Genomic DNA, 16,380 nt, shown 5'->3' on the forward strand with positions numbered 1-16,380 from the left:
GGCAATATATTGGCATATGATCCCAATTCATATTGAGGCATGGAGACATTTCAACAAAAGGTTTGAGTACAAAACAATGACAATTACTTAATTACTACCACTATTGACAAAGAACAACACCTGATGAGCAAACACATAGTTAATAAGCACTATGAGGAATCAATTTCAGATAATCCTAATGATTGACTCAAATCATTTATCGAATACTTAGATCACAAGAATCCCTCACTTATGCAATTGATTAATTATACACAAAATCACAACATTGACTTGTTCCATGACCATGCCCAATGTGAGGTAAATCTTTATCATCATTGCGGATGTTGTCACCTATGCAAATGGACAAGTTATGGAGCTTATAATTGAAGAGGTCAATAATGAGGCACTTGCCACCGCCATTAGGGTGTCAATGGAGGAGGATGTCGTCATTATTGTGTCTACAACTAAATCATCAATTGATACGTTGGAGAAGGTGAAGATGAAACTCCATGATTAATGTTTGATATATTTGGAAGAGTTCGAAGACGGGATATAAGAAGTTTTGCATATGCCATTCCCACATATTTACCATATTGATTGTATATTTCACATGTGTAGAAGAATTGATGGACAAAAAATTAAAAAAAAAAACAAGAAAGTTAGAATTTAGGGATTTTTAAAGTTAGGATATATTGGCTTTGAAAATGTTCTACTTGATGTGTGCTTTTAAGAACCCTTAGGATCTTTTTCTATGCACTCAATTTGGTTCATCTTAATTTTACCGGGAATTAATATTCATATAAATCTCTTATAAAATAACCAATTTAATATTATCCAAATTAAAAACAATTGTAGATTCTTAGCTACTTAAATGTGTGGTGATGATGCTAATCATGTGATCAAAGAATGAGAGAGATGAGCATATAGGACACAAAGATCTACATGGAAGTCTTCTTCCATAAGATCAAAACCATAGGCCTACTCAAGGTTATGACCAATCCATTATTGGAAATAAGATTAAAAAACTAGGCTTACCAATCTAATCTTCTAGACACCTCCTAACTACACTTGCTTATGCTTCCTTCTTGAGCATTTTTACTCACAACCTTATCCTCCATATAAGGAGCCTAAGTTATCAATGTATGTCCTTATTGAAACTCACCAAAACTTATGGATTCCAACTTAAAAATCTTGCCAAGGCACACAACTTGCTGTTGAAATTTCATAACAATTGTATTTTCAAAACTTTAGCACAAATAATTGGAGTGAACTTTCAATTAAATCGATCAATCTGAGCATCTCGATCTCCAATTAAACTTCAAAAGCATGAAATGAATTGACTTAGTTATTTGATTGATGAAGAACTTGAAAAATTAAAGTTATATAGCTCTTTATTTAGGATGAAGAAGATGTGAAAGAGTTTCACATAGAGTTTGAAATATGACAACGACCAAGATAAGACAATAAAGTTGAAAATAAGATATGCAATTCTCTTTAGGAGTTGGTATTTGTAAAGAATTTTCTTAGCCATCTACCTAAAAGATCATTAGAAGAAGCCCTTAGAATCCAAATATCTTTGATTTGGAAAGATGACATTTGGTGAGGTGACAAGAGCTTCTAACAAGACTTGATTAAGAACATCCCTTTCTCTGAGATATCACTTCAACATTCATGGAAATAAGGCTCATTGATATAAATCCTCCTAAATCAACTTTCAATCTTCAAATTGCCTACGAATGTGCCTTCGAACATCTTGAATCCTTGATATCCCCTTCCAACATTCTTCTACCCAAAAATCCCTATGTCAAGTAAAACATAGCAAAAAAACAATATTTTAAGAGATCCATATTGTACCAATAATCCTACTCCTTCCTATAATGCAAATGAGGAAGAATATGATAGTAAAAAGAAAAAAGAATAATAGAAAAGGAAAACAAAAACAAAATGACATCATAGTGAGGACCTTTTTGTTATTTTAAGGCCAATGTTGTAATTTTACTTTTTCACCATAGATCTCATTAAAAAAAAAAACAAAAATTTTAATTGTCTTCCAAATTTTATAAGGGAGAATTATCTTTTGGGGGTAGATGGGTCCCCAAATTAACAAAAGGTCCATATAACTCTTCAAATTGAGTTGAAAGATATGAAATAGTAACGGACAAATATACCCTTTAAAAACACATATAAAATATTTTATAAAATTAAGTTAAATAATTTTTTTTCAATAATTTTTTTTTCAAAAATACTAAATTAAATAAAAGTAGTTTTCAAAAATATTAAATTAAATAATTTTTTTTTCAATTAAATTAATTTTTTTTTCAAAAATATTAAATTAAATTAAAGTATTTAAAAAATATATTAAATTAAATATTTTTTTAAATATTAAATTAAATAAATTTATTTTAAAAAAATATTAAATTAAATAAATTTATTTTAAAAAAATATTAAATTAAATAAAAGTATTTAAAAAAAATATTAAATTACATAAAAGTATTTTTAAAAAATATTAAATTACGTAAAAGTATTTTTAAAAAATATTAATTTTTTTTCTTAAAATCAACAAAGGGCATTTTTGGAAATACTGAAGGATGATATTCTTCAACTCAATTTCCATACTTTCATTGGGTCTTGGGCTCAATTTGAAGAGTTACATAGACCTTTTGTTAATTTGGGGGCCCATCTACTCCCAAAACATAATTCTCCCATTTTATAATTGTACTTCTTCACATTCCATTTAATATATGATTTTTCCCCAATACTATCTAACCTCCTCAATGTGCTATACAAAAATTAAGATATGGTGTTAAATTATAAATTTAATAAATTTTCTATTAGAAAAATGTACAAATTCTATCAAATTCATATACAATAAGTAAAATTAAACAAAATTTTTAATATTTTTAAATGTGTATAATTTAAATTAACTACAAATCGTATCAAATAAATAATTTCTTATTTTAGAATTTTTACTTACAAACAATTAAACTATTTCTTTTTAGTTTTTTATTTTTTTATTTTTTTTATTTTTTTATTTTGATGATAAAATTATTGGTAATAAATTGCTTTTAAAAAAATGTAGGAAAAAAAAAAAATCATTCCCATTCCTCTCTCTTTCAAGAAAACAAAGCTCTTTTCCTCGCTCTGCATTCCACAGAATACAGAGCAATGGAGATTTCTGTATTGGGTGGTGGGTTTAAGCAAGTCATCACCCGCCTGTCACCCTTGCCTTCCCTTTCCTCTCCTGCTTCTCCACTGCCCTCCACTACCAGAGCGAAGAGCTCTCACCTCACCTCTGCAACTCCTCCTCTCCACAAGGAGTCGCAAATTGAACCAACCCATGTTTCTGTGACACCAAGAAAAAGGTGTCATTCGGTTGGCTACAAAGCGCGTCAATCTGCCATTCTTGAAGTGCAGCAGTCATCTGATTTGGGTTCAGCTCTTGCAAGGTTCTTGTTTTACCCATTTTCATCTTTTCATTTCTTTAATTTGTTTGTTTCGTGTATGAATTTTTTGGGACTGTTTCTTGATTTTCATGCACTTAGAGCATAATCGTTGGGTGACCCATGAATTGTTGAACTGGAATCTCAAGTGGGGTTTTTTTTCCTTGTAATTTTTTGTGTGAAATTTTGAGTGTTGCTTGATTTTCATGCATTTAAAGCATCTTTGTTGAATGAACATTGGATTTTGGAGTTGAAATTTCTACTGGGTTTTGTAACTAGTGGCGATATTGGGATATCTCTATGTTTGTGTGTTTGGTGCGTGAAATTTTCTATTTAATTTCATTTGCTTATTCCATATATGAAATTCTCTAGGCTGTTGCTTGATTGTCATTTATTTAAAGCATAATTGTTAAATGACCCATGAATTTTTGAATTGAAATCTCAAATGGGTTTTTGATATGTGAATTGGAATCGCAAAGGGATTTTTAATTAGTGGTGGAATTGGTTACTGTCTTGATGTTAATGAAATTTTATGTATGATATTTTCTACTTAATTATTTGGATCTATTTATCAAGTTCTCAATGATCCATGAATTGTTGAATTGGAGTCCTTTTCGAAGTTTTCTCCAACATTGCTTGACTTTGCATGCATTTAGAGCATCTTTGTGTTTTTGCTTTTGACACATGAAATTGTTTATTTAATTTTTGGAAATTTTCTATTTAGTTGCTAAATGACCTATGAATTGTTGATTGAAGTCTCAACTGCATTTTGTCATTGGTAGGCGAATTATATATATACATTTTTAATTTTTAATTTTTTATATTTATCTGTTTGATGTATAGAGTTGTGTATTTAGCTTTACGGACATTTTTGTGGAGCCTCTAAATGATCCGTGAATTAGACTAAGGTCTCAACTGGATTTTACAATTATTATTTAGCTCTCTATGGACCCATCAGCCATGTTTTCACCAAAACCCTCACTTTTAACCCGTAGTTTTCTTTCCCTCAGGAAGTGTATCTAGCTCTGCTTCTTTCTTAGTGTTTTGAAAGGTGGGTGATTGACCAACTAAGCGAATTATAGCTTTCCAAGAGCATTTTGGTACATGCATTGAAAAGCATTGAAGTTGAACAACCTTAACAAGTGTCAATTCTTCTGCTATAATGTTGTTTTGCTTGAAGATAAACAGTGGTTGGAGGTCTCAACAGAAGCAAATTTATGGACTAACTGTAACCATTGATATAGGATCAAGAAGCAGAGACCATTACTCGATGGTATTATTAGACCTAATTATGATAATGGTTGCATCAAAATGATTTTATACCATTTGTTTGAAAGAATTTCAAACAGGGAAGAGCTTGACCCTTTTTTACACGATGGAGATATCCATGCAACACAAGAAAGTCCATCAATGAAAATAACTATCCAATTATATGTAAAAACATAATGTTTGTGCAGATCATAAACACTAGAGTGAATACAAGTAAAGTATGCAGTGGTATTATTCGGATTAAGTGGATAACAACAGGATGTATGTTTAGGACATTCACATTCTCAGAATAAAACTGAAAAGCATAAGGTAGGAAAGAGACATTTTGTAGTGAAAGAAAAGGCTGGTCTCACAAATATTCAATCTGAAGTACTGATCCACAGCAGTAAACATGACCATCTGACTGAAGGGCTTAGAAGAGGTAGAGAATCCAACAGATAAAGGCTGCACCTCTTGCTAACATTGCCAATCGTTTTCTTCATTTCTGGAGTCACAGACAAAGTTTCAGAATAATTTAAGGATCTGGTGATGCTATATGTAAATTGTTGGACTATTGGTGAAGTTTTGAACCTGCTACAGGGAGGAAAGATTGATGGAAGGTGAAATAGTAATGGGATCACTCTCAATGGCAGAGGCTGGGTACTAGGGTACATACAGTTACAACAGAGGGGACACCACAGTTCAGGTACCATAGAGATCCAAAACAAAGGATGGACGTACTCAAACAGGAAATAAAGCATGGAAAAAAGTCAGGTAGCTCCATGGCAAATTACTGATGGGAAAAATGGGGTGCCAGCAAGTCCTGTAGGCTAGCTGATATAGAAAACATTGTCTAATTGCATGGTGTTCAGACACGGAACCCTTCAAGTCCACATTTGTGGCCATTTTCCTGCTCTACCTATCTTGGTTGCAACAAGGAGCGCTCAACAACATGAAATCCCAGATCTAAGAAAAGGGAGCCCATCTTGCTGCCACATAAGATATGGTTTTAATGCTAGCTTCAAAAGTCTGAATCAGATGAAACTTCACCAGGTTAAAGATGAATACAAATTTACCCTGATGATGGCAGCAGATGGTGCTCCTGCCAATTTTCTACATGGTGCTTATGTCAGCACCTGACCTGCTTAAAAGGCCCTGTCAAAATAATATGCCAAGCTAGCTTTTGTGAATGAATTAAATAGAAAGAGGTTTTCACAGGCTCTTTATGCATGTCATCTAGTTAAATGTGAAAGAACAGTAATATGCTAATTACTAAAAGGCATCTAACAAGCTTGGGGTATCTGATAGAACTTACTGTTTTACAGGTTAGGAGACATGTTGAAGGTGCAAGACTTGAATGTCATTTTGCGTCATTTTGGGAAGCTATGCAGGTGGCAGGATCTCTCTCAGGTGCTACAACTTCAAAATTGCATCCCTCTGACATGCTAATTATTAATACTTATAGTTGTTGATGTATGAATTATTTCCAAATCTTTAGGTGTGCATTTACATTTTATTATCTAATGGTATGAATATCTTGTCAGAAGTTTCTTCAAGTTCTTTTTTTTTAATTATTTGCTTATAAGATTTATGCTATCATTTTTTTTGTGGTTTTTAATTGAAGGTTCTTTTTTTTTTTTTTTAATTTTTTTTATGCAGATTCTAACTCTTTTTTGTGCAATTTGTTCAGTAAACTTAAATTAAATTTCTTGGATGTTTAATATACAAATGCTTTTGGGATAAGTTGAGGTTTTTGCAACAGTTTAGTTGAACTGAGAAAAATTTTGAGGCATTTGAGACATGGAAGAAACTTTCATTTTGATATATTACTGATATAAGAATCCTGTCCCCTTGAATGATTTTGGTCAGAGATATTCATATGTGCAAACATCTCCATTCACTTCTACAATATAAATTACATAGGATTTTTCTTTTGATAACTTTTATGTTTTGCTGTTTTTTCTGTAGAGAATATGCTACTATGGTCATTTTGATTTTAACAAGTGATAAACTTTCTTATAGAAATAGTTGACTAGTTGAGTGCTTCTGATTGTGGGATTATTTGCATGTTTGGATTATTGCAGCTCTTTGATTGGATGCAGAAGCATGAAAAGATCACCTTTTCATCTTATAGCACTTACATAAAGTTCATGGGAAAGAGCCTCAATCCCATAAAGGCACTAGAAATATATAATAGCATACAAGATGAATCAGTCAGAAATAATGTCTCCGTCTGTAATTCTGTTCTTAGTTGTCTGATCAGGAATGGGAAGTTTGAGAACAGCCTTAAATTGTTTCATCAGATGAAGCAGGATGGTCTAAGACCGGATGCTGTCACATATAGTACGGTATGCAGCATGCCCTTAATTCATATTTCATCATTTCAATTTTCATAGTTTGAAAAAGCAGTTGGTCATGTAATATTCCAACATATAGTAGCCACCAAAATCAGAATGATTGTGATAAAAGGATAGACATGAGGACATATTAATCTTAAACTGATCTTGTTTTCTATGTTCAGCTGATAAATAAGATATGCATATTTAAATAGTTGGGGAAGTAAAATAGACGCATGTTAAATGTGATGGGGAAAATTGGGACTATTTTATTAGTATGTAGTTTATGGATACCTGAATTTATTGGAGGTAGTGTTCATGCAATGCACAATTTCTTTTTTCTAATTGGTGCTTTGGTGGACCTCATCTGTTACTGTCTTTTCTTTGCTTAGCTACTTGCAGGCTGTATGAAAGTCAAACATGGCTACTCTAAGGCATTAGAGCTAGTTCAGGAGATGGAACGTAGCAGACTGCCCATGGACAGTGTAATTTATGGAACACTTCTGGCTGTGTGTGCATCAAACAATCGTTGCAAGGAAGCAGAGAACTATTTTAACCAGATGAAGGATGAAGGTCATTTGCCTAATGTTTTCCATTATAGCTCTTTGCTCAATGCTTATTCAGCAGATGGAGACTATAAAAAGGCTGACATGTTGGTTCAAGACATGAAATCTGCAGGGTTAGTACCGAATAAGGTTTGTTTTCATGTTATCTTACTACATGCTAAGGTTTTATCTATGAGGGGAAAAAACCTACCATTAGATGTTAAGGTTTTTCTAGTATGTAGTCAAATTTGTTTATGATTGTAGTGGATTGAGGTAGCTGAGTGTGCATTTCATGTTTTTAAGTGTTGGTATTAGTCTTCCTATCCACAATTGCAGGTGGACTTGGAATGAGCAGTGCATAATGATTTTTATTTTTTATTTTTTGATCAGACATTTATGGTATGAGCAGGTAGACTTTTATGGTTGTTTTCCCTAATAGGATAATTTTCCTAATTCCTTATTTGTCCTGACAACAAGGAGAATGGATATACGAAGGAAACACTATTTAAAATTAAAAGAAAGTAAACCACTAACAAACAACTTAGCCTAAACTAATTATGGTAAATCCCAAGAAGAACTTAATCATCACTGATATCCCAAATTAAGGCTTGGGCATTGAAACCAGTCTTTTTCATTTTCTTGTGAAAGATTATCCATGATCAGCCGCTCATATCCCTGCTCCTCATTCTAAGTTGGCAATATCTATTCTTTAAGTAAACCTTCAAAAGAGGTTGTAGAATCTGCCAGTCTAACATATTATCAAGCTTATGAATCGAAAACATGTATTTGATTGTAATCTTGTTTATTGCATGACTATCATTATGTATATGCCAACTACCATCCATTTTAGGTGTGATCAAAGCTGGTGCAACCCATGGGCTGAAATTCCAACCTCTTCTAACTGCCATAGTGCTCTGTTTATGGGCTGTGATAACAAATCTAATGCAAAGTCTTTAGATTTTTAGTGCTATAAAAGTTTTTTTGAGTTATAGAATGAGATGAAAGGATTAAAGATGTCTGAAGAGTGAAGAAAGATAATGAAATCCTTGACAATCCTCTTCTAGTTGCCATACACTGTTTATGGACTCTGATAACAACTCTAATGTAAGGTCTTTAGATTTCTATTACTATAGAAGCTTTTTCAAGTTATAGACTGAGATGAAATGATTAAAGATGACCGAGGAAAAGAAATGAAATCCTTGCCAATCACACAAAGGTTCTTGGTCAAAAACAGCTATGGTTTCTTAAGTAATTACACTTAAAAAGAAGACAATCACACCTCTCCAAGGTCTTTAGATTTCTATTACTATAGAAGCTTTTTCAAGTTATAGACTGAGATGAAGGGGTGTGATTGTCTTTCCATTAGCTACGATTTTTATCCCAAATTAGGGCTTGGACATTGGGACCAGCTTTCCTCTTCTCTTGTAAGTTTTGTAAGGATATTTCTGACAATGTTCCCCATGATATGGATTTGTCATGTCTTAGGATGAAGGTAGACCAATGAGTGCTGATGAAAATATGTGAGTTACTCTGAGTCAAAAGTAGAGGCTGAAGAAAAATTGTTAGGCAATTTTTTTTAATTCTCCTAATTGAATTAAAGATATTACTCTTGACAGGCTGAAATTGCTCAGAAAGACTCAGATTCTAGTCTTTGTACTTCTACACAAAGTCATCATTTAAGACTAAATTTGGGGACTTGTGTCTGGTCTAGTGGAGTTATGAAGGCACCTGCAATGAGGTTCAAATCTGTAAATCGGCATGTGATAGAGCTTGCATACGAACATGAAATCTAGTTTCAGGATTTTTTGACTTAAAAACCGGAAGGTGTGAATTTTTTAATGATAGAAATTCTGGATGAAAGTAGAATGTCTATTAAATTCTTCAGACGGGAATTTGGGGATATGAATGTAGTTAGTCTCTTATATGTTTCACTCTTTTCTTCTATATTAACAAATGAGGCAAGTCTGCATGACCTAGTGATAAGACTGAGCCAATAAGGCAATGTTTGGAGGCCCCTATTGTTAAGGGCATTGAAGAGACGATCATGCTTCAGTAAATTGTTCTGATCAGGAATTCAAAAAAGAGAATTAACATTTTGCAGGATGCTTAGTTGTTGAAAGCAAGTAGATATCTGAACTTGAAATCTGCAAGCATATAGATTGTCATCAATTAGGGATTAGGGAGTGAGGTTCCTTAACTGTATTCTCTCTTCCTATTTATTGTCATACCTGACACTTTTAAGTTTTTCAGAAGTGGCTTCGGAAAACACCACTTGTTGTCCCTATATTTACCAGCTGCAGTTGAAAAGATATATTTTATTTGTTCAGATATTCTTTTCTTGATTTAGGTTACTGATATTTGAATCTGGACATCCTTTTTCTTGGGTAATTTTTTTTCTTTCATTACTTTGTTGAGTTGATACCTTTCCTTTTATGTTATGGGATTTAAGATATAATACAAGGGGAAGTGTTTGAAGCCTAAAGTTAAACGTATATTAACACGTAGCTGTTGAAAAACATGGGCATATCACATAGATTCTGTTCTCTTGGCTGTTCTTTTTCTTGTTTTGATGTAAACCATCATTGATTTTCTCAACTTGTATTTTCTGTCACCTTTTGTTTTGAATGTTTCATGTGATATGCTTTCTTTTATTTATTTATTTTTGACATAATAAGTAGTTTTCAAGATCTTAAAGATGATGTTTCCTTAGCTTCAGACTGCTTGTTTTGTAGGTTATTTTAACAACTTTATTAAAGGTATATGTTAGAGGAGGCTTATTCGAAAAATCAAGAGAATTATTAGCTGAACTGGAAGATTTGGGCTATGCAGAAGATGAGGTACAACCAATGCAGTTTCTCTTCTATCTTTGTAGAAATTAGCTAAGAATTTCAACCTCACTGCTTGTTAGTGATATAATTTTCTGTTTAGAGGATGTCCTCTAGAACTAGCTGATCCTCCTTTGTGGGACTTCTGACGTAAATTGAGAGAGCAGAATTGTGGAATAATTTTATTTTCATTCATCTCAGAAAACTACATTTGGTGTTAGCTTTATACAGAAAAATCCTAGCTATAGAAAAGGAAACTAATTACTAGGCTATACCAAATCCCATGATTTATGGGATACTCTAACAAAATAGGAAACTAACTAAATTAACCTAATTCTAGGAATTCTGGCTGTTACAAACAAACTCTCCTAAACTAGCATAATTACTATACACAGCAAAATACAAGCCATTAATTTACAACCATAATTCACGTTTTCCCACAACTTCATTTGAATTTGACCCATAACAATCATCTAATAAGCTTGATGAGAAATGTAAACGTTTTCTGGAGTCCATGTAAAGTGATGTCAGCAATTAGGTTAGGGTTTAATTTCTCTGAATTTCATATTTTCATTAAATGTTAATGATACCAGTTAGGTTTTATTTTAGTTCCTTAAGAAATCCTTCTATGTTTACTTCATGAGAAGATCTTAAGCTTCTTCTAAAAGTTTTAAAGCATGATGCCCTAGTACCAGTACCCCTAAGTGCTTTTTGAATAACCCTGTTTGTTGGTTTTTGAGCACAAAGCATGAATACCTCATTCTTCTAACAAAATCTTGTGCTTTTTGAATTGATACCACTTGGCAGTGTTTTCCAGACTTATCATACCAAGGAGCTTAGCTACACCTTTATTGTAATCATACCAGCCAAAAGTTAGCTTAACTTTTTTTTGGTCTCTCATGCTGATATCAATTTATTTAAGCTTGAGCAGCTATAGCCTGTTTAAGTTATCTTCTGAACTTGTCTTGTAACTGTACATCTGTAGCTTATCGAATGCAAATTAACTTGTAGATGCCTTACTGTTTATTGATGGATGGCCTTGCGAAGTCTAGGCGTATACTCGAAGCTAAATCAATTTTTGAAGAAATGAAGAAAAAACAAGTGAAATCTGGTATGTTTTCTGTCAGATGTTTCAGTGTCTTAGCAAGATTCTCTCCAGAATTGGTTTATGTTTGGTATTGGTTTATGATGCACTACAATGCATGCCTAGCTTTTAGTACCAAGCTAGTTATATCATTTATTATTTTTATTTGAGAAGGCTTCTCTTACATGGATAGAAAGTATAACTGAATTTATATGTATGGTTTTCAACACATTTAATGTCCTCGCTCCATCAATTAACTCCCGCTGGTCTGCTAGCTATTGTTGTCCTTAGCATCTCTGTTCACCTGCCATTGTATGCAAAAGTGTTGTTCCCCACTCTTTGACTTCCTTTATGTGGTTTCTGCTATTTTTAGCTTGTTTGCAAGGTTTTTGTTGCCTAGATGTCCAAGAAATAGAAACTTGGAAATGTCCTTCAGATGGTAATTTTGTTGTTTTGAAGCATCCGCCTACTATAAAACAGTTGACTCATTAACCCTTGTTCTATAATGGAGAATTTTGATTTGATGTAATCACTATGTTTTTGAATTCTATGAGCTGTGTTTCACTATATTTTAGGTCCATTTGCTAATTTTTTTACCTTTACCTTGTATGAAAGTTGTACGTTCTTAGTTTCTTTGCTGGAGCTACTTGACCTTTCCCATTACCTGCAGATGGCTATTGCTACAGTATCATGATTTCAGCATTTTGCCGAAGTGGGCTGTTGAAAGAGGCAAAGCAGTTGGCTAGGGATTTCGAAGCCACGTATGACAAATATGACTTGGTTATGTTAAACACAATGCTCTGTGCTTACTGCAGAGCAGGTGAAATGGAGAGTGTGATGCAAATGATGAGGAAAATGGATGAGTTAGCGATTAGTCCTGATTGGAACACCTTTCATATTTTAATCAAGTATTTTTGCAAAGAGAAATTGTATCTGCTTGCATATCGGACCATGGAAGACATGCACAACAAAGGCCACCAACCAGAGGAGGTATTCTGAACTTTAATTTATTACTTCTGGAGGACAAATAACAAAGCACTTTTTTATTTTTAAAGATCCCATCTTCCTCAAGAATTTGTTTATATCTCACACTGTTTTCTACTTGTTTCCAATCTTGGTCTTGATAGAAATCTATCTCTTGCCAAAGTTTAGTCATGGCATTTTAGTAGGCAGTCATAGTTAGGTTTCCCTTGGTTGGTATCGTGCATTTTGTGCTTTAGGTTATGCAACTGAGCATTGTTTACCATGTTGGAGTAGGTAAGTTTCGCTGCTTTCCACAAATCTTTAGTTGTTGAGAAAAGATATAACATTGACTAATGTTGGCTTCCATGGAATTGATAAGGTAGGACATAACCATGGGACTCTCTGCATTCCAAGCGATGAACTTAGGGTCGATTTGGTCTGGTGCCCTCCTAGAGCCACCAAGTAGCCCTATCTTGCCTCACCTTTTGATAAGGAACTTCATGGACTATGCCTATTTTAGGAAATTCTATCCATTAATTTTGTGTGTAGTGATGTGGATTGTGGGACTCTTGGAAGGGCTTGAAGACTACTCCACAGAGGTCTCTGTTTTCTCAGACATGATCTCTAACATTGGAAAATACGTTGAACTTTGCCAGCAATGAAAGCTGGTTGGTCTATCAGCAATGAAGGCTAATAGGTTGATGATGCACAACAACCCAGAGCCCAAAACCCAAAACAGGCCTCTCTATCCCATGAGGAAAAATAAACTGAATTTCCTTCAATTATTGTGTTGAAAATTATAACATATACAACAGGATTGTATAGAGGAGATCAACTAAAATCTAGTCTAAATCACAACATTTAAAGTAATTAAAAGTGAGGAAAAAGGACATTACAACTGGGAAGATATACTATAGAGCTCTGGAAAATCAATCAGGCTAATTTAGGAAATAAATCAGCCCTAACTAAGGAGAAATTTCAGTTTTTAATGAAGGAAAAAATCTCCATGTCCATTTTGTCTTCCAGCTTGGTTTGTTCCATGTTTCTCAATAGAAAGCTCATAGCCTCCAAAAGAGGGTTGAGTGATTCCTCAGGTTTTTTGAGCCCAAACTTGTCCTTATTTTCTTATGCTATTGTGATTTTCCATTAATTAGTAAGAAAGTTTTTTCCTTCAGGGCTCTTTAACTACACCACAGAACCACCAAATTAGAAAACAATTAGATGTTAATAAAGCAATCTGAGAGAGTGCCACTATTGGAGAATCTGAAGCAGCTCAATACTGATACACCTGCAGACTTAATGATCCAGTAAAACTTAAGGGATCCAGTTGAACATAATTACCAAAAATATATCAACTGACACTATGAGGAGGATAACATAACATAGCTTCTTAAACTCCAACTTTCTTCAAAGTACTCCACTGATAGTGACACTGGCAAAACCTATCATGATTAACAAGAATAACTTGGAAAACAGTATGCCTCTGAGGCCTGGTTTAGGTGGCAAGCATTGGGGTGGAAATGGAGGAGTTTCTTGGATATATTGCATGTGCTCCCCCTTGCCCCCACCAAGAAAGGAAATAAAAAAAAAAAGGAAAACCTAAACTACAAATGGATGTAAAATGTATTAGATTAACTAAAAAGTAATGGCAAACTGACTCTGAAGATGAATGAAAATGGGTGGGATCAAACTCTAGAATATCCATTGACTCCGACTCCATACTACTGTTACTTGTTTGACAAAAACTCAGTTACTGATTGAGTGACTTCTCTTGAAATTCCTGATTGACTGACAAAAAATCTGTTACTGGTTTGACTTTTGAGAAACCAAGATGTTAAAGGGTGGGAGATGAGGAAGAACTGATGAGATTAATGATTTGATATCATGAATTGTTATAATTTCTTGGATATGAATGAGTAAATGCTATATCCCTATAAAGATGATGCAATGAATCTGTCTGTGGAAATCAGTCTTGTCTTGCGACTGTAGAATAATTTATCATTTTAATGAGTTAAAATTCAAGGATAAAAATAACAGCAGTGCTTTCCTTGATGTTATCTTGCAGGAACTTTGTTCCTCCTTAATTTCTCATCTTGGTAAAATACGCGCGCATTCACAAGCATTTTCTGTTTACAATATGTTGAGATATAGCAAGAGAACAATGTGTAAGGCTCTTCATGAGAAGATTCTACATATTCTAGTAGCTGGACGGCTTTTAAAAGATGCATATGTAGTGGTCAAGGTATGTGATGTGTCTTAGAGAATCTTAATCTTGTATACAATCAATTGTTTTATCAGAACTATTATCTGCTCAGGACAATGAAGGCTTGATCTCTAAACCTTCTATAAAGAAGTTTGCGACTGCATTTATGAAGTTTGGTAATGTAAACTTGATAAATGATGTTATGAAGGCTATCCACGGTTCTGGCTACAAGATTGATCAGGTAAAAATGTGGGCTTGGATGAATTACTTCAGAAAGTTTTAAAATAATTTCAGTTCAGGCATGCAACTTGCATCTGATTTTTAAACTCATAGATTTTTGGAACCAGGACAAGACACATGACACAATTTTAGTTATGCTGATACCACCACAAGATAAGTGCACTTGGGAGTAAATGTGAAAAAGCATCGTGATGTGATTTTATGGTATTATAATCATGATATAATTCTCAGCCCATCCGAGTGGGAACTTTGTGGTAGATCTTTCGAAAGTCTACAATAGCATCACAGAGTCAAATGGTCTCGAATCACTTAATATCATTAATTATTTGCCATGTAGATAGTGTAAATGGAAACCATCTGTTACTAAGCTTCAATAACATAACATATCTCACATATACAGGGCACGGGTTTGAATACTGTGATTTAAAGATTTTTTCCTTTATCTTTTGATGTAAGAGGTTTGTCTAGAGGCATGAAAAAATGCCAATGAGGATTTTTTTCCCTTTTTTTTTTCTGTGCTGGCATGATGGGACTACACCACAACACCACAAGAATCCAATACCCATTATGGTTTTCCTTGCTTGTAAAATCCATTTCAAGAATAGGGAAATGGAGTTCTTTTAGTCCCAAATTGTGAGTTATTACCAAAGGTCTGTAGTTGAATGGAAGTGTGGAGTAGTTGATAGAATTACTCTTGTGTTACTTCCCCACCTAGGGCACACACAGACAACTTCTCACCCTGATTTTGTGGATTAGATTAAAGGGAAATGAAGCATATATCTACCTCTATTCATGTTGGGATGTTTCAGGCTTCCAACTTTGCCTAGTGGAAGAATTAGTTTTATTTTATTTTATTTTAAACCTGTGATTTTTTTTTTCTAATTTCAGGAACTATTTCAGATGGCTGTAACACGTTACATTGCGGAACCTGAAAAGAAGGAACTGCTTCTCCATTTGCTACAATGGATGCCTGGTCAAGGTTATGTTGTTGATTCATCAACAAGAAATATGATTCTCAAGAACTCACACCTATTTGGCCGGCAACTCATTGCTGAGATGTTATCCAAACAGCATGCAAGGGCAAAAGCATTGATATCTAATTAGATGAATAAATGAGCTAACTGAGGTACAACTAATCCTTTTCCATTGATTAACCTTCTAAGATCAACAATTTGATATTCTTTCAGTCCTAAGACTAACATGAGCAATTAAACCATATCTTTTATTTTTTTCTTTCCATGCTTCAGTTAACATAAATTATGTTGATGATTTACAACATTCACTTTTTTAAAGTCATTGGAGCTTCAACAATTGATTTGGTCTTTTGAGATTCTGTGATTAGTTTAATTGGTGTTCATGTGGTGTGGAGGTCTCAATAATCGGTCAAAGTCAAGAATTGATCGATTCCTTATTTCTGAGGATCGGGAAGCTCATGTCTAGGGGGCCATCCAAGCTGTACTGGCTAGGCCAGTTTTTGTTCACTCTCCGATTCTTTTGGATGGGGGAGGAATGAGGAG

At 33.8% G+C, this 16,380-nt stretch overlaps 1 protein-coding gene across 1 annotated transcript in view; it reads left to right on the top strand.

The window, feature by feature from the left end:
• Window positions 1-3,069: 3,069 nt before the first annotated feature.
• Window positions 3,070-16,380, top strand: part of LOC100261803 (pentatricopeptide repeat-containing protein At1g10910, chloroplastic) — a 28,566-nt gene continuing 15,255 nt past the window's right edge. Inside the window, exons 1-10 of the mRNA XM_002270148.5 lie at window positions 3,070-3,425; window positions 5,993-6,077; window positions 6,752-7,015; window positions 7,396-7,698; window positions 10,281-10,385; window positions 11,385-11,484; window positions 12,128-12,447; window positions 14,486-14,662; window positions 14,736-14,864; window positions 15,752-15,989. Of these exons, the coding sequence (XP_002270184.2) occupies window positions 3,145-3,425; window positions 5,993-6,077; window positions 6,752-7,015; window positions 7,396-7,698; window positions 10,281-10,385; window positions 11,385-11,484; window positions 12,128-12,447; window positions 14,486-14,662; window positions 14,736-14,864; window positions 15,752-15,967 (1,980 nt within the window). The 5' untranslated portion in view covers window positions 3,070-3,144 and the 3' untranslated portion in view covers window positions 15,968-15,989. The remainder of the gene's footprint in view (window positions 3,426-5,992; window positions 6,078-6,751; window positions 7,016-7,395; window positions 7,699-10,280; window positions 10,386-11,384; window positions 11,485-12,127; window positions 12,448-14,485; window positions 14,663-14,735; window positions 14,865-15,751; window positions 15,990-16,380) is intronic.

This window comes from Vitis vinifera, chromosome 12 (assembly GCF_030704535.1).
Source record: "Vitis vinifera cultivar Pinot Noir 40024 chromosome 12, ASM3070453v1".
Classification (NCBI taxonomy): Eukaryota; Viridiplantae; Streptophyta; class Magnoliopsida; order Vitales; family Vitaceae; genus Vitis; species Vitis vinifera.